The sequence below is a fragment of the Eubalaena glacialis genome, chromosome 3 (assembly GCF_028564815.1).
Source record: "Eubalaena glacialis isolate mEubGla1 chromosome 3, mEubGla1.1.hap2.+ XY, whole genome shotgun sequence".
Lineage (NCBI taxonomy): Eukaryota > Metazoa > Chordata > Mammalia > Artiodactyla > Balaenidae > Eubalaena > Eubalaena glacialis.
This window is the reverse complement of record NC_083718.1, coordinates 94,375,287-94,397,933: the sequence shown is the minus strand read 5'-3', so window position 1 is coordinate 94,397,933 and position 22,647 is coordinate 94,375,287. Positions and strand designations below refer to the sequence as shown.

General features: G+C 36.2%; 1 protein-coding gene across 4 annotated transcripts in view; it reads left to right on the top strand.

Annotated features, from left to right (window-relative positions):
- The window catches only part of HIPK1 (homeodomain interacting protein kinase 1), a 47,691-nt gene that overhangs the window by 16,900 nt on the left and 8,144 nt on the right, over window positions 1-22,647 (top strand). For 3 of the 4 annotated variants that reach the window (XM_061183661.1, XM_061183659.1, XM_061183660.1), the window contains exons 3-11: window positions 1,801-1,924; window positions 10,612-10,731; window positions 11,510-11,596; window positions 12,343-12,527; window positions 12,873-13,035; window positions 13,900-14,125; window positions 17,964-18,085; window positions 19,030-19,164; window positions 21,802-21,944. In XM_061183661.1, the coding sequence (XP_061039644.1) occupies window positions 1,801-1,924; window positions 10,612-10,731; window positions 11,510-11,596; window positions 12,343-12,527; window positions 12,873-13,035; window positions 13,900-14,125; window positions 17,964-18,085; window positions 19,030-19,164; window positions 21,802-21,944 (1,305 nt within the window). The remainder of the gene's footprint in view (window positions 1-1,800; window positions 1,925-10,611; window positions 10,732-11,509; window positions 11,597-12,342; window positions 12,528-12,872; window positions 13,036-13,899; window positions 14,126-17,963; window positions 18,086-19,029; window positions 19,165-21,801; window positions 21,945-22,647) is intronic. The other variant, XM_061183662.1, reaches the window with a different exon arrangement.

Sequence of the window (22,647 nt, the reverse complement as noted above, 5' to 3'; positions counted from 1 at the left end):
GAAATAATACTTTCTTATGTAGAATCTAAGGTGCCATTGATTATAAGATGAAATATAATATTATTTATGTACCAATAAGAAAGTAAAGACACTGCTATTAAACTAAAATTATACCATTATTTGCAGGAATCTTCTTAATTTCAGAGATGTTAAAATGTGAAAAATGTGTATCTTATAATTGATGACTTAATAGTGATAATATCTACTTTCATAGGATTGTTGTAAGAATTAAGTGAACCCCACATTTATAAAGAACTTAGTGCATGACACATACTAAGTACTATATAAGTGTCATCTATTATTATCAATATAATATTACCTATTATTATCATCCCCCTTTTGAATCCATTTATCTCTTAATTTTAGTTACAATTTGAAAAATACCATGTATACCACCATGCCAAATAGATGAGTATAGATGGGTATGTATTTAACTTTTACTTATTTAGAGACAGTATAATGTACTCAACTTCAGAGCTAGGCTACCAGGATTCAAATTCTAGCTCTGCCACTTATTAACTGTGTGATTTTGGGCAAATTACTTAATCTATTTGCCTCTGTTTCCTCCTCTGTAAGTATAATATAGAGGGGATAATAATTTTGCCTTGGATATATTCATATATAGAGAGCTCTTAGTTTATAGTATTACCATAGTTTTCTCTTTAAGGTTTCGTAGGGTTGGGTTTCTCACGTGGAGCATTAGTGGAAATGAATATTTCTGAAAGCACACAGAGAGTTCAAAGTTTTAAAAGAATGATGGTATAATAATAATAGTCATTGTTTTATCTAACACTTACATAATGCTAACCATGTGCCAAGCACTGGTCAAGAGCTTTAATATTTGAACGACATCATTATCATCATCATCATTATTTTTTACTTATTTATTTTAACCTTACCACAACCTTATGTAGTAGGAGGTACTCATCTCCATTTTATGAATGAAGAACCTGAGTCTCATAGTGGGAATCAGCCACATAGCACAGGGAGATCAGCTCAGTGCTTTGTGACCACCTAGAGGGGTGGGATAGGGAGGGCGGGAGGGAGACGCAAGAGGGAGGAGATATGGGGATATATGTATATGTATAGCTGATTCACTTTGTTATACAGCAGAAACTAGCACACCATTGTAAAGCAATTATACTCCAATAAAGATGTTAAAAAAAATAAAAAGAACCTGAGGTTCAGAAAGATTAATTGCCTACAGCTGTTAAATAATGGAATTAGGATGTGAACCACTGTGTCTCTACAGAAGGCATTTCTGTCATAAAGGGGTATTTATTGATCAGGCCATTTAATTGATTTTTCTGTAATTAAAAAGTTTCTACGAATAAAAAGAATAAGTCCATAATCCCTTATCTGTAATTTCTAAATTCAGAAAGCTTTCAAAGCTAAAAATCTTTTTCTAAGTTTGGTATAAACTTATTTATTGGCAAGACCTGACTTGAATCAATGTAAGGCTGTTTAAAGTATTTGTCTGGCTTAGTGTGATTGCTCATATGTTTTGTTGCAGAAGTATTAATGTGTTTGATTATGGGATGCTTCCCTAAACTCCATTGGGATTATTATGAAGTGTGTAGTTTATGCATGGGTAGTACCTTTCTGAAATTCAAAAAGCTCTGAATTTCAAAACACATCTGGGGCCAAGAGTTTCGAATTATGGATTTTATACCAAAGATTGTTTTCAGTTTCATTAAATCAATGTACCTTTACCTGATACTAAAACAAGACTTAATCAACATAGTTAGTTTCCCAAAATAATGTGTAATTTTTTTAATCTGCTATTTTTGTTTTTGCTAGAGCCCCTGAAATTATTCTTGGATTACCATTTTGTGAAGCTATTGATATGTGGTCATTGGGCTGTGTGATAGCTGAGCTGTTCCTGGGGTGGCCTCTTTATCCTGGTGCTTCAGAATATGATCAGGTAAGAGTGTTTATTTGGATGGCAATAGAAAGCAAGTAGTTACTGGTGAAAGATTCTAGAGGAATAGAAGTACTAGTGAAGTATTTAGATTGTAGGGAAAGAATAGTCCAATTAAAAATAACTTTTTAAAGAATGGAATTTTCTCTACCTGCTTCTTAGTCTGAAGTTATATTTGCAATTCTAAACTTTAAAAAGGATTTTATTTTATATTACTTTAGATTGCTACTTTTCCAGATCTGTAATGATTTATTAGAGACTTAGCTTGTCAGCCAATGTGTCTTGTGAATTAGGATATGAAAGTAGAGTAAGGATGTGAAGTTGGAATTTTAAGAGCAAACTTTGGCTCATTCAGTGCTATTTATTCCTTTTTATACATAACACACACTGAAGTAATTACTCTCTGCATACTGAAACACATTGGATCCTAGAAGTTGTGATGTGTATTAGGTCTCTAACATAGGATTTAGGAGGGAAATCTTATGAGTTGAAAAGTATTGTAACAAATTATCTATGTTTCAAAACAGACAAGCTTTAGAAGATATGCTACAACTTCCTAAGAAACTGGTCCTAAGGAAAAAAGTTTTGCCATGGAAGTAAATTGTGAATTCTCATTTTTTGTTCTTTCAAAAAAATGGTTCTAACTACTATGCTGTAAGCTCTTTGAGGGCAGAGACTGTTTGATTCTACCAGTGTATCCTCAGCTGCTGACATTGCATCTGGGACACAGTAGGTACATCAGGTTTTTTTTTAGTTTTTTTGAGAAATGAATGGTTATTTCGAACCATTAAAAGAGAAAAGAGCAAAATAGTGTTTTTCCCAATTCAACCTGGAATTTTGACTCCTCAGTCCATTTTAGAGTAGATGTAACATTTACCAACGTCCAAAAATTTGACTCTTTGGATTTGTCGCTGAGTGAGACATAAAAAATGATTTGTTCATATGATAAGTAACCAGTTACATTGAGCTTTGTAATTTTTCAGTCTTTCATCCACCTTGTGAGACATGAACCACCTTCCTTATTTTAACAACAACAACAAAGAAGTGTGAGGGAGATTAAATGATGCAAAACCACAGTTACTTGAACCAATACATTGATTCTCCTCTTTGGGTTTTAGACTCTTGAGAATCTGATGAAGCTATGGATCTTCTCAGAAAAATATGCTCACAATGTTTTATATACAAAGTTAGGGAATTCGTGGACCCCCCCCGATTAAGAAACCTTGCTCCGAGTAATTATAGCCTGTAAAGTGCCATTCCTAGGCCAACTGTTTTGTGGCATCTCTTCAACCTTAGAAAACAGATTGCATTGTAAATATTCCTAGGAAGTGGAACCAAATAAAATTAGATTTAGAAGCTAAGGTACAATGGGGGGTTACCTTGTAAAGAAATGATATGGTAGTTTTGAGAATTTTTGCCTGGTGCACAGATGCGAAACTGGGTTGTAGGAGAAAGTTGTTTTTTTTCCCATGCTTAATAATGAACAAATAGGGTGTTGCTGTTGTAGAGCAGGATTGGGAATATTTTATCTTGATGCATCTTTGCTTATACAAAAAGGTTCCTGTGGCAGGATCCTTGTTCTTACAGCTGAGTTTTTTAAAAACTTTACTTGAGATATAATTCACATACTGTATAATTCAGCCATTTAAAGTGTGCAACTCAGTGGTCTTTAGTATGTTCACAGGGTTGTGAACCATAGCCACGATCAGTTTAGAACATTTTCATGACTCTAAAATGAAACCCAGGGCTTCCCTGGTGGCGTAGTGGTTGAGAATCTGCCTGCCAATGCAGGGGACGCGGGTTCGAGCCCTGGTCTGGGAAGATCCCACATGCCGCGGAGCAACTCGGCCCGTGAGCCACAATTACTGAGCCTGCGCGTCTGGAGCCTGTGCTCCGCAACAAGAGAGGCCGCGATAGTGAGAGGCCCGCGCACCGCGATGAAGAGTGGCCCCCGCACCGCGATGAAGAGTGGCCCCTGCTTGCCACAACTAGAGAAAGCCCTCGCACAGAAATGAAGACCCAACACAGCCATACATACATACATACATACATACATACATACATACATACAAAAAAGAATGTAAGCAGACAAGAATAGCATTAAAAAAAAAAAAAAAATTTTTTTTAAATGAAACCCAGTACTTACTAGCAGTCAGTACCCATTCTTCCCTAACCACCCCACCACCACGCTGGGAGCCAGTAATCTACTTTCTGTCTGTATAGATTTGCCTATTCTAGCATAGCATATTCATCACATACAATATGTGGTCTTTTGTGCTGGGCTTCTTTTACTTAGCATGATGTTTTTCATCCATGCTGTTGCCTGTATCAGAACTTCATTACTTTTTATGGCTGATCAATGTTTCATTGTGTGTGTGTATGTATATGTATGTGTGTGTGTGTGTGTGTGTGTATATATATATGTGTATGCCACGTTTTTTTATGTGCTCATCTGTTGATGGACACTTGGGGTGTTACCACCTTTTGGCTGTCGTGAATAATGGTGCTATGAATATTGGTGTACCAGGGTTTAAGTCCCTGTTTTCCGTTCCTTTGGGTATAAAGCTAGAAGTAGAATTGCTGGGTCATGTGCTAATTCTATGTTTAACTTTCTGAGGAACCAACAAACTGTTTTCCACAGTGGTTATACCATTTTACATTCCTACCAACAATGTACAAGAGTTGCAGTTTCCCTGCGTCCTTCATCCTTGCCAACGCTGGTTATTTTCCTTCTTTTTTTAAAAAAATGATAGCCATCCTTATGGATATGTAGTGCTAGCTCATTGTGGTTTCGATTTGTATTTCTCTAATGATTAGTGATGTTGAACATCGTTTTATGTGCTTATTGGGCATCTGTATATCTTCTTTGGAGAAGTCTATTCAAGTCCACTGCCTGTTTTTGAATTTTGTTGTTGTTGTTGTTGTTGAGTTGTAGGAGTTCTTTCTGTATTCTTATTATTAATCCCTTATCAGATAAGTGATCTGCAGATACTCTCTCCCATGCCATGGGGTTGCCTTTTCACTCGGTTTAGAGTATTTGCACAAAAGTTTTAAATTTTGATGAAGTCCAATTTGATTATTTTTTCTTTTGTTGGTTATACTTGTATCATATCCAAGAAATCATTGCCAAATCAAGTGTCATGAAGCTTTTCTCCTATGTTTTCTTCTAAGAGTTTTATAGTTTTAGCTCTTACATTTAGGTTTTTGAGTCATTTTAAGTTAATTTTTGAATATGTTGTAAGGAAAGGGTCCAGTTTCTCTCTTTTGCATGTGGGTATTCAGTTATCCCAGTACTATTTGCTAAAAGACTGTTCTTTCCCCAAGAATTGTCTTGGCATCCTTGTCAAAAATCAGTTGACCATAAGTAAGTATAATGATTTATGTCTGGTTTGTCAATTCTGTTCCATTGATCTATATCCTATTATCTATACTTATGCCAGTACCACACTGTTTTGATTACTATAGTTTGGTAGTAAGTTTTTTTCTTTCTTTTTTTTTTCAATTGAAGTATAGTTGATTTACAATGTTGTGTTAGTTTCAGGTATATAGCAAAGTGATTCCCGTGTGTGTGTGTGTGTGTGTGTGTGTGTGTGTGTGTATTCTTTTTTCAGATTCTTTTCCATTATAGGTTATTATAAGATAATGAATATAGTTACCTGTAGTGTGTATCTGTTAATCCCAGACTCCTAATTTATCCCTCCCCTCCCATTCCCCTTTGGTAACCGTAAGTTTGTTTTCTATGTCAGTGAGTCTATTTCTGTTTTGTAAATAAGTTCATTTGTATCATATTTTAGATTCCACATATAAGTGATATCATATGTATTTGTCTTTCTCTGGTGGTACTCAGTTTTGAAACCAGGACTTTATTCTTTTTCAAGATTGTTCTGGCTATTTGGGGTCCCTTGAAATTCCATATAAATTTTAGGGATTTTTCTATTTCTGCCCCAAAAAAGTTATTGATTTTTTTTTTTTAATTGGGATTGCTGAATCTGTAGATCACTTTAGGAAGTATCGCCATCTTAACAATATTGGCTTCTGATCCATAAACATGATCAGATTTATTTAGGTTTTCTTTAGCAGTGTTTTATAATTTTCAGAGTTCAAGTTTTATACTTCTTTTGTTAATTTTATTTCTAAGTATTTTTTTTTTGATGCTATAGTGAGTAGAATTATTTTCTTAATTTTATTTTAAAGATCCTTCTTTTTAAAATGTATTTATGTATTTATCTCTGCAATGGGTCTTCGTTGCTGTGCATGGGCTTTCTCTAGTTGCGGCGAGCGGGGGCTACTCTTTGTTGCAGTGTGCGGGCTTCTCATTGTGGTGGCTTCTCTTGTTGCGGAGCATGAGCTCTAGGTGCGCGGGCTTCAGTAGTTGTGGCATGCGGGCTCAGGAGTTGTGGCTTGCAGGCTCTAGAGCGCAGGCTCAGTAGTTGTGGTGCACGGGCTTAGTTGCTCTGTGGCATGTGGGATCTTCCCGGACCACAGCTCGAACCCATGTCCCCTGCATTGGCAGGTGGATTCTTAACCACTGTGCCACCAGGGAAATCCCTTAATTTTACTTTCAGTTGTTCTTTACTAGTGTATAGAAATGCAGTGAGTTTTGTAATCTTGTATTCTGCACCCTTCTTTAACTCTTTTTCTGATAGTTTTCTAATTGAACTCTAGTTCTAATAGTTTTGGATTTCTTATAATTTTCTAACTACAAGATCGTGTCATCTACAAATAAAGATAATTTTACATCTTCCTTTCCAATCTGGATTCCTTTTTTTCCCCTTGCCTAACTGCTTTGCATTGAACCACACTAGTAGTGTTGGAAAGAAATAGCAAGAGTGGATGTTCTCGTCTTGTTCGTGATTTTAGGGGGAAAGCAGTCTTTCACTATTAAGTATGGTATCAGCTGTGGATTTTTTGTAAATGCGATAGCTGAGATTTTACAGCAGATGTTTGTGAGTCTTGAAGTCAAATGTGTATACCCTCTCTAGATATTAGTTAATGGCTTCAACTTTGTTGGAAACATTTCAATTGTTTAAAATAACAAATGACAATAATACTTTCTGTTTGCACAAAGGTGGGGCCTTTGTTGTTGCTTTATTTTAAGCTATGTGAAAAGCAGTATCTGTATGATAGTTCCCATTCTACTTTCACAGTTTAACTCTTTTCATTCTATAATATTAAAAATTCGTAATGTTTTAATTTTATAAGTGCGTTATTGTAGAGAAATTAGAAAAGATGCAGTAAGCCAAGAGACAAAAATTTCAACCTTTAGTGGTTCTACCCCTCAAAGATAACCTGTTACGTTTTGGTATATTTTGTATTTATTTATATATTTAATTTGTTAATTTTCTTTATGTATTTATTGACTACTGTCATAGGTACTCTGGTTACTGGGGATACAGTGCTGAATAAAACATTGTCCTTGCCCTCATGGAGACTATAGTTTGGTGGTGGGAAATAGACATTAAGTAAATAGTCACACAAATAATTATATAGTACAATTGAGATAAATTCTATGAAGGGAAATGTAGTTTTGCAGTGTGTGTGGGTGTGTGTGCGTGTGTGTGAGAGAGAGAGAGAGAGAGCGCACACGTGCGCGCACACGCACGCACATGCATGTATGGACATGCATGTATCTCCTGACCATGTATGTCCTAATGCCTCTTGATTATACTCATTTTTTCCTATTGCTATTACCCTCATCCAGGCTGTCTTCATCACTTGCATGGGCTACTAGACAACCTCCATTTTATCTACTCTGGCCTTCCTCTAGTATTTTTTCCAGAATGATTTTTTTTCAGAACACAAATTTGATCATGCCACTCCCCTGCTCTTTAGTGGTTTCCCATGATTTAGAATTAAGGGCTAAATCCTTAATATGGCCTCTGAGCCTCTACCTGGGTTGTTCTCCTCTTCCTCTCTTCCTTTCTAGATTTGATCTTACACCATTTCTTCTTGCTTTTCTTGCACTAGCCCCACTGGCATCATTTCAGCACGGGTTAAGAATGTTTCCTTCTAGCACAGGCCCTCACGCATACTGTTCTCTTAATCTCGAATGCTTCTCTACCACCCATTCATTTCGTTTAGTCAGTCCCTACTCATTTATTAGCTAACGTGTCACTTCTTCAAGGATGTTTTCCTCACCAGTCCCCAGTCTAGGTCAGGTTCCTTTGTTATGTATTTTTATAGAAGCCTATTTATTTTCTTCAGGATGCCAATTCAGTTTGAATTATGCATTCAGTGTCTGTTTCCCTCACTTGACTGCAAGGTCTATGAGAGCAAGAACCATGTCTATTTTAACAATCACCACTGCCTGGCTCAATAAGTACTTACTGAAAGAATGAATGAATATGTGCTACATATAGTTATGTTTCATATATAAACTTACGGACATAGAGGAATACATATACTGTGTTTCATCAAATCTAAGACACCGTTGATTGAGAGATGCACTACTTTTCTGTACCTCTAAGAAAGAATGCTTCCAATTAAACCATGATTTATCATGGCTGTCAGTTTTAAGACATATCCTAATTTCAAAGATGTTAATGTGAAAAAATGTGCCTCTTAGAATCAGTGAAGTGTAATTTTTTTTAAGTGAGGTCATATTTAATTTGTAATCTGCTTTTTCACTTAGTATATTATGAAATATCTTTCTTTACAATGTCGATAAATATACTTTTATCCTATCATTTAAAATGTCTGCATAGTATTTCATTGTACAGATTTTATCCTGGATTTTAAATGTTTCACCCTTTTTGTATGGAAAAGAAGTTCACATTTAAAATGTTCTCATCCACATTAATTTTTTTTTTTCTATTTTGCCAATGCTGTATTTTGGCTTCCAGTTAGGTAGCTCCCACAGATTCAGAGTGATATCCTGCTATTTTCTAAAATTGTCTTGTGACGGCAGGCCAGATTTGGCCTGTAGGCCATAGTTTGCTGACCTCTGCTTTACACTCTTAAAAAATTGTTGAGGACCCTAAAGAGCCCTGTTTATATAGCTTATATCTAATAATATATATTGCATTAGAAATTAAAACTGAAATTTTTGGGGAGGAGAGGTGAGAAGTAAGATTTCCTTGCTTAAAAGTTTCTTTCTGATTTCGTCATTAAATATAGCCATTCTTATGTGGAGGGGGGATGGTTAAAAAAATTACCTCTTGTTTTACTTTCAGTAGGTCAGGAAAGAAGCAAATTGCTTTTTTGGATAGGGAGAATTGTGAAAGCAAACAGAAATGTGAACAATAAAACTGGGAAACTTTTATTTTTATTTTTTTAAATATTTATTTATTTGGTTGTACTGGGTCTTGGTTGCGGGAGGCGGGCTCCTTAGTTGCGGCACGTGGGCTCCTTAGTTGCAGCAGGCGGGCTCCTTTGTTGTGGCACACAGGCTCCTTAGTTGCGACACGTGGGCTCCTTAGTTGTGGTATGCAAACTGTGAGTTGTGGCATGCATGTGGGATCTAGTTCCCTGACCAGGGGTCAAACCTGGGCCCCCTGCATTGGGAGTGCAGAGTATTACACTGTGCCACCAGGGAAGTCCCAAAACTGGGAAACTTTTAAAACGCAAGAATATACAGGCACATGTTTCATTAGCCATCAGAGCAATGACATCATCACACATCACCTCTGGAAATCTCTGTACCCATGAGAAAGAAATGAAAAAGGCAAATAACTTCTTAGTATTATTATGAAAATAGTTTATATTTCATAGACTCCCTAAAAGGATCTTGGGGACCCTTCAGTGTTCCCCAGACCACACTTTGAGAACTGCTGGTCTAGTTCAAAGTAGGTGTTCAATAAATATTGAATGGTGACTTCCCTGGTGGCACAGTGGTTAAGAATCGCCTGCCAATACAGGGGACACGGGTTCGATCCCTGGTCCGGGAAGGTCCCACATTTCTCTAGGCCACGGAGAAACTAAGCCCGCGAGCCACAACTACTGAGCCTGCGTGCTACAGCTAGTGAAGTCTGTGCGCCTAGAGCCTGTGCTCCACAACAAGAGAAACCACCGTAATGAGAAGCCCGTGCACCGCAGCAAAGAGTAGCCCCCGCTCGCCACAACTAGAGAAAGCCTGTGCACAGCAATGAAGACCTAATGCAACTAAAAATAAAAATAAAAATTGAATGAATGAACACAGTACCTGCCCTTTATTGATGTGGGGATAGAGAAACTAAATTGTTTAATTTTATGGTATGAGCAATTTAGAGTGGGGACAATTGACAAGAGCTAGAGTAACCAAGGAAGGAAGAGGTTTATGGAAATTTTTTCCTAATCTCTTAAATTTGATAATGTATCAACAAACAAACAAAACCTTGGTAATCCATGAAACAGTTTGTTGGAAACTATTCTGTCCTAGAAATCTCTTAAAGTTTTTTGAACTCTGTATCAGAAACCTACAAAAAACCAAAAAAGGTCACACAGAAAATTTTCAAAACTGAGTTTTCCTTGTAAATAACAGGTATAATAACAAGGAAGTTACTGAATAAATATTTGGGAATTATCTGTGAGTGGGTTAGCATATATATTTATCTACAGATAAATTTCATTTGTATTGATCAAATAGTTAATTTCTTTGCAGTACCTTTCTTTTTTTTTGACTAGAGCTAATATTTATAATATTTTAGTGTAAAAGTTTTTAATAATTTACCTTTTCACTCCAAATCAATGTTTTGATGGTTTTGACATTTCAGATTCGTTACATTTCACAAACACAAGGCCTGCCAGCTGAATATCTTCTCAGTGCCGGAACAAAAACAACCAGGTTTTTCAACAGAGATCCTAATTTGGGGTACCCACTGTGGAGGCTTAAGGTCTGACTCCCTTGCTATACTATACTATTCATTCCTGTACTCCTTAATTCCAATTTGAATTCAAAGTTTAGTTATTAATCTTGAGGTGGAGGGGGGCAAAGTGGGGGACAGTGGGAATGTTCGTTTGCAGGAGCAAATACTTTGAGAAATTACATCATTGTACTCGTATGGCCTTATCCTTAGTTAAAAAAACAAAACATTAAATGCTAGTTCAATTGGCTGAGGTTATTTTATATATTTGAATCAGCAGCTAAGATGGGGGTATGGAGAGTAGTGCTTATCATTAAGTGATAGGAAGAACTAGAGTAATTTAGTAGTGGCTGTTTTTTAGAGAATTCTCAATAAATATGACAAAACAACACAATTTTATAACTGCCCATATTAAGACCTTACATATTTTCTTAAAACAAATAGATGTCTGAGTAATTTGATTAACCCAGTGACTCTGTCTCTGAGCCTATTGAACAGTTAGTATTTGAAATATTGTTTCATTTGAAAGTAGCTTTTAGAGAAAAATGGTAATGTCTCTTCTTAACTGACATTCTTCAGGAACTGTGCTACATCATTGCTTGCACATTTATTTTGTCATTGTTGAAAGGGTGGCCAGGTATCAAGGTCCCATCTCTCTACTGGAAGATTTTCTTGTTGTAAATTACTTTCACGTTTGTGATCTGTGGTTGGCAAGGTGACAACACTTGTATCTCTGTATTCTGACTTTAATTTAGAATAAAAGGTGAAAACATACAGAAGGAATTTTTTAAAAATCTGTATTTTGTAGACACCTGAAGAACATGAATTGGAGACTGGGATCAAATCAAAGGAAGCTCGAAAGTACATTTTTAATTGTTTAGATGATATGGCTCAGGTAAGTATGGAAAGTTTCAGAAAGCCAGACATTTATGTATCTCTTTAATCAGAGATACACTTCCATTGGTTATATTAAGGATAGATTCAATTTGTTATCGTCTAATATATGTTTTCATTTTTTACATAAATACATTAATATTCTTCCACATATTAAAAGAATGTTTGAATCCTAGCAAAGGATATTTTTAGAATTATATATTTCTCCTTTGCTTTTGCTTAACTAGTCTTTTGCATGTCAGTATTTTGAAATATTATTTACGAAGGTTCCTTTCTTGTCCAGTTTTTCTACTAAATAAATACTTACATAAGAGCTAACATTTATTTAGTGCTTTTGTTCCAAACTCTGTTTAAACACATACTATGTCATTTAATCTTTTCAGCAATAGAAACTATATTTAAGTAATAACAATCATTTTTGCTTAACTTCTTTGATCTGGATTTTGAATGAAAAGAGCTTATTCAGCTTTATTCTACCAACAAACTGTACCAAATTGAAGATTTTAATTAGACAGTATAAGAAGAGCTTCCATTTGTGAAAAAATTTCCTCAGTTTTTCTCTTGAGCTATATATATATATATATATATATATATATATATATATATATATACACACACACACACACACACATATATATTATACATATGAATATTATATATATAAATATGTGTACATAGTGCACATGTTAAATGTCAACATTAAAGGTTGAGTGATGAAGTATAATATTTCTAAATTTTCCTTGTAAGGTGAACATGTCCACAGACTTAGAGGGAACAGATATGTTGGCAGAGAAGGCGGATCGAAGAGAATACATTGATCTGTTAAAAAAAATGCTAACAATTGATGCGGATAAGAGAATTACTCCTCTGAAAACTCTTAACCATCAGTTTGTGACAATGACTCACCTTCTGGATTTTCCACATAGCAATCAGTGAGTATTGTATGGTCTGGGGCATTTTGCCATGATGTGGTTTTCTGTTGCGTTACCATCTTACAGCTGAATGGAAGTATCACAAGAGCAGTGGCTTTGATACTTGCATATTTGGCTTACTGATGCTTTTCCTTCTCATTGAAAAATCATGAGATTAAAAATTAGATGTGTAAAAAATAAAATTAGATGTGTATTTTTCCTTTTTATGGTTATAAAAACTCTTGGTTCATTTTCTCTGAAAGTACTCAGGGGGGGAAAAACATTGATCTGTATTTATCTTGAGTTATTTGCTATCTGTTTAAATCTCAGCATTTATTTCATTGAATTTTTAATCTCTCTTTTCAGTGTTAAGTCTTGTTTTCAGAACATGGAGATCTGCAAACGGAGGGTTCACATGTATGATACAGTGAGTCAGATCAAGAGTCCCTTCACCACGCATGTTGCCCCAAATACAAGCACAAATCTAACCATGAGCTTCAGCAACCAACTCAATACAGTGCACAATCAGGTACTCAGTAAATGATTTTGGAAACTCAGACCTAAGTGGGATAAAAACTAGTAAGAGTCCAGGGTGAGGTAAAGAAACCAGTCTTTGCTTTGGTGGTCTTGTTGCTTCGTAAGAATTTTCAGACTGATAATACCTACACATCATGTGCTGACAAAAATTAAATACAAAGGCCTAATCCATGCCGTCATAGTCTTAGCATAGCCAAATAAGTGGAACCTGGCTTCTGTACTACTTACTGCTGTTGATTGTACTGACTTCAGCCAAATGACTCTCTTTTTGTTAGATAGCTCTCATTACATGTATCGAAAGGTGTTTCCAATCATTTTTTTCTATGCTGTATATTAGGTCCTCAGAACTTACTCATCTGGTAACTGGAAGTTTGTACCCTTTGACCACCTCCCCAGCCATCTCCTACCCTGCCCCACCAACTACTGATCTACTCTTTGTTTCTATGAATTCCAATAATTAACTTTAAGAGTGGTTTTGCATTTGTTTGCCAAACAGTGATATTTACATTTAAGTTTGTTTCTGAAGATGTAATTTTCCTAATTTCTTAGCTAGGTCTGCTTTCTAAATGGAAGATCATATGAGATTTGGTGGGATCTCACATCCAGTAACTTTTTGCAAAGAAAGAAGAGGTAGGGGTTTATTTATATAGCCTCAACCAGAGCAGGACTGTTTTTTTATTCTTTGTTTTCTTTTTCAGCTTTATAATCTACCTTAAATTTAAGAGATAGGAAGAATTCTTAAGCAGAGAGTTACTTCAAAGACAGTTAACATTACATTTTAAAACTTCGCTCTTAGTTTTTCTGGATAGAATCTATGTATGTAAAAATGTTTATACCAGTATCCTTTTGTTTTTAGGCCAGTGTTCTAGCTTCCAGTTCTACTGCAGCAGCTGCTACTCTTTCTCTGGCTAATTCAGATGTCTCACTGCTAAACTACCAGTCGGCTTTGTACCCATCATCTGCAGCACCAGTTCCTGGAGTTGCCCAGCAGGGTGTTTCCTTGCAGCCTGGAACCACCCAGATTTGCACTCAGACAGATCCATTCCAGCAAACATTTATAGTATGTCCACCTGCTTTTCAAAGTAAGTGGGGAAACTCCTATATCATATGGTATATATCAGACCTACCTGCTTTAGGCAGATCCTAAGTAAGTATCTAGTTGTTCAGTTTTGATCTTTGACAAGTTTAAACTCAGTCTTTGATTATGAAGATAACTGAAGTAGGTTGACCTTTTTTACGTTGGTTATTTGTCTAATTATGATGCTGTCTGACACGTAGGCATTCAATTAATGTTTCCTTATTTAAACTGCCTGATAACCAGTTTTCTTGCCCATTGAGACCTTGAACTGATGTCCTATATCTAGCATAAACACGTATCTCTCAATGTGCAGAGTATATACATCTTGAAAAAACTTGTTGGAAACAGAACTGCTATATATTGAATATCATTCCCTGTATCATTCCATTATAAAATAAAATTAGTATTCCAAATAAAAGGTAATTTTATTAAAAAATGTAAAAATCATGTTTAAGAATGTAGAAACCTCTTAAGTTACATTCAGAAGTAAAGATCATTATTGAACTGAAAAATTCTACAAGCTGAGGTATTTGTGTGGGTAAGGCATTAAGATTATCTGCTTCAGCTTATGAATTATATTGTTCCTGCAAACTCCTATCAATAGAGGAATAGAATAGCTGAAGAAGGGGGCTCTCACCTGATGTGTTGCGATAAGATTTTAATTTTCACATTTCCATCCTTCCTCATTTTCTCATTGTTGTTCCGTGTTTATTGATCTGGTGAACTATTTAAAAGGTTAAATAAATTATTTTAAGGATATATTCTGATGACATCTTGACTTTCCCAATAGAAAGTCAATGTCAGTGCCCTCTGGGAATAAACCAGGATTCAGGCTTCTCATAGCAGTTCACATAGAAGCAGTTAGCATTTTTATCTTTTTACTTCAGTTACTTATTGACTGTGACTCTTTTGTTTGTTTGGTTTCTGACAGAGTCAGAGCAAGCAGAAGGAAAAGAGGGGCTAGGGGAGACTGAGAGATTACCGGGAGGACAGGAGAGCGATAGCAATGTAAATCAGGGAGAAACCACAGGGAGAGTGGAGGAGCAGATTCAAAACGCGTATATGCAAATTTAGCCTAATTTACCCAATTATTTTTTGCGTATGCTTCATAATAGTAAATTCTATGCTTTGGGTTGTCATATGTTGAGTGATTCTTCTACTGAACTTAGCAAATAGCCACCCCTCTCCCCTTCACCTTTCCCAAAGGGAGTTTCATTGGAACAGTTTTCAGATGTGCGACTGAAGTTTTCTGCTTCTTCTCAGATGATATTTAAGAGATGAGGCAGAAGAACTTTTAGTTCCTTTAACAAAACAAAATGTAAGGAGAAGAGGTAGAGGGGAAAAAGTGGTTTAACCCCTTTTGGTATAATTAGGTAAGTATAAGCTTTGGAAATTTTTTTCCTGTTTAGGAAGTCTAAATAACCTGAGGAGCTAGATAGAGCAAATTTTAAAATTTACAAATGAAAGGGAGTTTTAAAATTAAAGTGATGGCAGTAATGAAAACTGATATGTTTTACTTACTATATGCCAGATAATGTTCTAAGTGCTTTTACATGTATTAATTCATACTCACAAACAACCCTGGGAAGTGGATGATGTCATTATGCCCAATTTATAGGTGAGAAAACTAATCGTGATTCCCTCATTTGCCCAGTTTTTATGCCCAGTCAGTGGTAGGGCCATGATTTGAACCCAGGCAATGGGCCCATAGCTTATACATCTTGAAGTGTTATACTCTGTACTGCCTTTCAGTGTCTAAACTCAAAGAGCTGTAGGGAGTTGTCAGTTCATTTGCCAACCACAGCCATATGCTGGTTTCTGCCCAGCAGGCCTCTGTACCAGGTTGCCTACTTTTCTTTCACCATCTGCTCTTTCACAAGATGCCTGCACTTAGAGGAGAATAGACCCTCATCCATTTGACAGCTTTTACTCTTCTTGCCATACTTTCATGGTTTTTTTTTATTTAAAGGGCTATGTTCAACAAAAACAAAAAACAAAACAAATAAAAACAAAACTTTAATCCTTTTAGTTCAGAGTTCAGGGAGAACCTTCCCAAAGTGTTGCCTTTTGTTAATTCTTTGTTTCCACTTGGGGTTCCCTGAAAAAGCTAGTTTTAAACTAGCTTGACTGCTGTGGCTTAGCCTAAATTACTATAGCAATCTAATACTTATTTAGAGTCACATTTGTGGGTCAGTATATAAATACTACTTTCTATAGTATTCCAGTTGAACAAAATAGATAGACATTTTGCTCAGTGGAAACTATAATTCTGTAATTTTGTCCTCTTTTATTTCATCATCCTGGGACACAAAGATGAGCTTCTATAGTGAACATTTCTTCCTAAATTTTGCCGTAGGAGGCTATTGCAATAATGTTGTCTTGTAGTTAGCCATGGAAATATAGACAAGAATCCTTGATGTTACTTAGCTTTCTGATTAGATAGCATTGCCTTAGGAAGAATAGCTGGCATTTTTTTTTTTTTTTAATCTGGATACCTGGATTTGTTTCCTTTTCTTTTTATGTAAGTAGCACTTTTAAAGAAGTTATTATTAGAGTGTTGTAATTCTGATTTTACTCATCTCTTTTACTTTGTACATTTCTGGATTATGTTTTCCTATGTGACAATTAGTTACTAAATTACTTAAATTACTGAAATGCAAAATTGGAAGACTTAACTTGCTGAAAACAACAATATTAGAGTTTATGAGTTATGCTCATTTGATACCTCCATAGTAATATTCAGAGAAATTAGTTGGTGATAGCCTAGAAAGTGTCACTGAAGGATATTCTAATTAAAATGGCTGTATCCTCACTTAACAAAACGCAAGCATCAGTGAATCAGAGGCATTATAGAAACTTAAATTCTTTACGTTGAAAGCTTTGATAGGGTAGGTTTAAAAGAAAGCTTTGAAGGTTCTCTTCTCAAGTCTTGGCAAAAGGGAGAACTATCTTGAGCCCCTCTTTTCCCCAGAATGAGATTGTAGGAAACAATCTCCTGATTGTAGGAAACATTTATTCAACATTTGTGCCCAGAGGATAATGAATAAAATGATAAAGAGACGTGGTCACTGTTCTAAAGGCAGCAAAAAGTTCTTAATTTTTCTAGCTTTCCATTAGCTAGAGAAGAGTCTTAGAAAGCTGTCAGTGACGAGAGCAGATTTCTAAAATAAGTACAAAGAAGTGTTTCTGTAAACCACAATGTCTACTTTTAAAATATTTTTATCCTAGGCATAATTCCTTCAGTTCACATACTGGTTAAAGATAAAATATATGACTAGTTTGTGAACTAGGTTATATATTTTTGAGGAGTTGGGTGAAAACATCCCCTTAAAATATTCTAAACAAAAGGGTAACTAAGATAATAAATTATTGAGCTTTTCGTAATGTTTCTTATCTAATTAACCAAAAGTTATAAAGTCTTTGCTTTTAATAGATTACACTTTTTACATGCTTAAGGTTTTTTTTCCCCTCTAGGATTAAAAGCTGAACATAACTTACTAAGTGAAGGTTTTTTGTTTGTTTGTTTTTGCCTCTCCTGTTAATGGGAGTGGGATGAGTGTTGTGTTTTAAGCTTTGTTGGATAAAAAGAAAAAATTTGAATTTCCTGAAGCCAGCCCTCCTTCTGTCAGGCATCTTTCCATTAATCCAACCTGAAGGGAATCAAGTCTCCCTTTTCTTAACTTCCCAGACTTCGGTGAAACGCCTTTGTCTTAAGTGTCTAGAACGAAAACCTGGGTGGTGGATTTTTCGAACCAAAAAGCTAAAACAAACCAAAAAACCCCCAAACAAGCAGTACCCCCAGACCTCGCAAAGCAATATAACTGTGATGTTACTTTTTACAGCTGGACTACAAGCAACAACAAAGCATTCTGGATTCCCTGTGAGGATGGATAATGCTGTGCCAATTGTACCCCAGGCACCAGCTGCTCAGCCACTGCAGATACAGTCAGGAGTTCTTACACAGGTAAAAGACAGAGCAGCTTGGATACTCAATAGTGCTGAAGTTCTCTGAAGCACTGTTGACAATCAGATATTTTGTCCTAGAAAATGGTATTTGCTTTGACTGTAAGATCTTTCTTGGTCACGATTCAGTGGACTTAAAATGAAACATCTATAATGGAATGACATACTCATTCCTAACACTATTGCAACTCTGCCAGTGACTTCCTTAGACTTGGAGGCATAAATATCCAGACTTTGAGAAATTGTCTACTGAGTAAATTTAATTTTGTGGGATGAAGTTAATTTTTTATCTTGATGCTCTTAAAGGTATAGTACACATATAACAACACTTTGATTCTAAAAGTAAAAGGTTCCCCTTTTGCTCTCTTAGTGTCCCCATTACTCACTCTTTGAGAATTTCATCACAGTTGAGAGGCTGGATTATATCAGGATGCCTGTTCAAGTATTACATTCCTTCATTCCTTGTGTTTAACTAGGCTGTAGAAAGGTTTAAAACTTTATCCCTGCCATGCAAAATGCAGCTAAGATGGTCAAGAAACTCATGAAATATTCATATAAGCAACAAATACTATATTTTTAATTCTGTGTATAAATGTTTGTGGCCCATGACATATAGCAAATCTGAAATCCAAAACCCTGATTTTGTGAGTAGAAGAGGAAGAATTCTTAATACATGCCTTTGTTAACTGAGTTTTTTAGAACTGATCCTCTGAATCCGGCCCAAGAAGGATTCCTATACTTTTTTGCTTTAGGCCATTGACATTTGACCTAGTGGGCCAATGCTGTGCGGAGTTGAAGGGGAAAGTTGTGTTTGGTACATGCATTTTAAGTGATATGAAATTACTGCTTATTGTTGGTAATAACTTGGGGGGAATGAAAACCCTTCTGAATCCAGATAACCTGCCTCCGTGTTTGTTTCACTCACCTGCCTAATCTACATTTCAGGGAAGCTGTACACCACTAATGGTAGCAACTCTCCACCCTCAAGTAGCCACCATCACACCGCAGTATGCGGTGCCCTTTACTCTGAGCTGCGCAGCCGGCCGGCCGGCGCTGGTTGAACAGACTGCCGCTGTACTGGTAATTCCCCTCACTTGATTGTGTTACTAACGGAGTTTCTTTGGTTTCTTTCTTTTTTTTTACTTTTTCCTGTTTGTTTTTGTTCTGTTTTCTTCTGGTTTTCTCATTTTTCAAAAAAAATTTTCCTAACTTAGTCTTTGCAGAGGGCATGGAAGCATGTGCCATCTTGTGGCTGTGTTTTTGCTACATCTTTAATGTCTCATTGTTTTCCTCCCCAACATTTGCTGAAGCACTGTTTGACTCTGATGTTCAGTGTGGCTCTGAAAGGGGTCAGACCCCTTGATTCTTCTTTGCCAGCCTAGTGTGATAAAAGCTCTTGGTGTAGCCTCAGAAGAGCTTCAACACTGTTATCTGTTTCTCTGCCCTGTGTTTTACCCTCTGAACCTTGAGAATGAAGGAAATGGCCTTTAGTTTGGCTCTGCTACAGGTACCGGATGGCCAAAATTGGAACTCCTTGGCAAGTTAGCTTCCTTCTTTACTGACTGTTTTAAGCTTCTAAAACTTTTGTATATGTAGAAATGTTTAAGATGCTCTTACTTTATTTCCTTATTAGTTGACATTAACTTTCCCTCTATGAACACATGAAGATAACTCTTTGCCACTTATGATCAGTGGCAGCTAATATCTTCCATTTAAACATCTTCCCTTTAGAGCCTTTTTAGATCATATTTCATTTGTTGGTTGAAATCAAAGGTGAACTCGTTTATAGGGGTTTTGGAGAAATTAATTATTTTACAAATAGGTCTTTATACAAAGGTGAGAATATGACTGAAAAACTTTATGCAAGAATATCTTTGTTATCAAAAGTCATGGGGAAAATTTATTAAATATAGCAGCAAATGTAGTATGGGTTTTAGAGATAGGAAAACAAACAAATAGGACTTTGAGGTATATTTCAGCATTTGTAACCTTAATAGTGATTTTTGGATGTGTTTGGTTTATTTGGGGGAGTTAGAATTATTTATTTGACATCCAGCATTTTATCATTTAAAATTTAAAATTAGATAAGCATTCGAAAACCTAATTGATACTGTTGACCCCTGATATTTCTGCATCTTTCAGAGTGGCTTTAAATTTATTTTGTTGTTTCTCAAGGACTCGTGTGAGTGAAAAACACTTTCAGAATACATACTTTAGTTGCTGGAATTTCTTTGGTTTTCAATTTAAGAGTCTTTGTCACCACCCAATTAATTACATCATAAGCATAAGCCCTGAGTGTGAGGGAGTCAGATATATTTCCAACTTGATTGTTCCAAGCCACTGGTTTTAACTTGCACACCTATAGTTTTGAGGTTGGGAATGTTAGTTGACACTTCTCCTTTGCTGCTTCTCTTAAGTTTGCACTAGCCATTTGCTAAGCTTTGCATATTTTTGTTCTTCCTCTGTCAAAACAGTTCGTCGCTTGGAACGCCAGATTTCTGCCTCACGTTGAAATGTTATTTCTTGCTTTGTATTAAACTACATGCTTTGTCTTGTGCAGGTGTTGGCTTATGGAAAGACGCATGGTGTGACTTAACATACTTCTCTTATTTTTTGTTTTGTTTTGTTTTGTTTTGTTTTGAATTCTGCTTATGGTAGCAGACATGTTTGCAGTTTCTCTGATTTGAAGGCTTCTTGTTTGGAACCGGTATTTGTAACAAGTGGATCTGTTACTTGCAGAAATATTTTTAAAACAGTGTGTTGATGGCCTTGCAGTTTGGAATTCAAGAAACAGAACCATATGTACCCAAGCATTGTAGGTGATTGTACTGTGGAATTCAGGTTTAAAAAGCAGACTTTCAAATCTGTTCCCATTTTTCTAGGAAGTGCCACAATTTCCGTAAGAAGTACAGAAAACATATTTGTTGCTATTTATTGCAAGTGGCATGGCTTGTTAAAAACTATAAACAATGTATTTTCCTTTAGTGATTAGTTTTTATGTCGAGTTATGTTTCTACAAATGATGCATATTTAGGAAACTACTAAAAACAAAATATGGTACTCTCCGCATCTATTTCTTAAATATTTTTCTTATTGCATTTTTTAAAAATGCTATCACATGGCTATAAATGATGAAGTTAGCTTTCTCTTACTGGCATTAAGCTTGTTTGCCAAAGGATTTTGGCCTTTGGTCATCCACATCTGGCTCCATTTTCCAAGTACTACCCTTTTAAAAAGGAACAATTCTCCTCTTTGTTTTATGGGTTGAATTGACCTGATGATGTCTTTTATCTGATTGGCACTCAAATTTTTAAATTCCTATTTTTAATCTCAAGGGAGTTGTCTTAACTCTTTCTTGGGATGTTTTTAGACTCTTTGCAAAAATGTTACTCCAGCATTTAACTAGAGCTTACTTCTGAACTTTCAGACTCCTTTACTCTGCAGTATAATAGAAACTCTTAACCACAGGGATCTTCTTTTCTTTAATACCCTGGTGGTCAGGTGATGGAGGTGGCCAAGAGAAAGCAGTGTGTTCTTTTTCCCTGTTCATAAGACTTGTAACCTTGAGCCCCTCTGACCTTTCTTTTTTTAATCTCTGCAAGTTAACAATCTACAAGAAACTTCTTTTAAGATATGAATTTTTCTTTCATCTAAAAAACAGAAGAAAAAGCCAAGAATGAGTCAAGTCTGGATCTTTTTGTGTTTGTTTCCTTACAGCAGGCTTGGCCTGGAGGAACCCAACAAATTCTCCTGCCTTCAACTTGGCAACAGTTGCCTGGGGTAGCTCTACACAACTCAGTCCAGCCCACTGCAGTGATTCCAGAGGCCATGGGCAGTGGCCAGCAGCTCACAGACTGGAGGCAAGTGCCCTGTGTTCTTCTCTGGGAGAATTTGCAAGGGCAGATCCCTTAGGGAAGGAGCACTTGAGGATTTGGTGAGACAGGAAGAAGGTCAAGGAAAGGAGAGATTTGTCTCTGTGTGAAATCCTTAAAGAAAAGAATCCATATTGGGCTAGGAGACGGAGTTATAAGAAAACTTTGAATACAGGAAAACAGTAGGTTCTAAGTTCAGGAATTATTTACTTCAGATTTAAAGAAAGTCTTATGCAATAAGAAACCATACAGTGAAAACCCCTAAAGCCTTATAATCCAGGTGCCCAACTATAAAAATAAAACACAGCTTTATTTGGTTGTTTTTTTTTTCTTTTTAAAATTTATTTATTTTTATTTATTTATGGCTGTGTTAGTCTTCGTTTCTGTGCGAGGGCTTTCTCCAGTTGCGGCAAGCGGGGGCCACTCTTTATCGCGGTGCGGGGGCCTCCCACTATCGCAGCCTCTCCCGTTGCGGAGCACAGGCTCTAGACACGCAGGCTCAGCAATTGTGGCTCATGGGCCCAGTTGCTCCGCGGCATGTGGGATCCCCCCAGACCAGGGCTCGAACCCGCGCTCCCTGCACCGGCAGGCAGACTCCCAACCACTGCGCCACCAGGGAAGCCCCTGGTTGTTTTAATTGCTTTTAGTATCTATTTGGTCCTGATTTCCCAGTGTTTTCAGCATTCGTGCT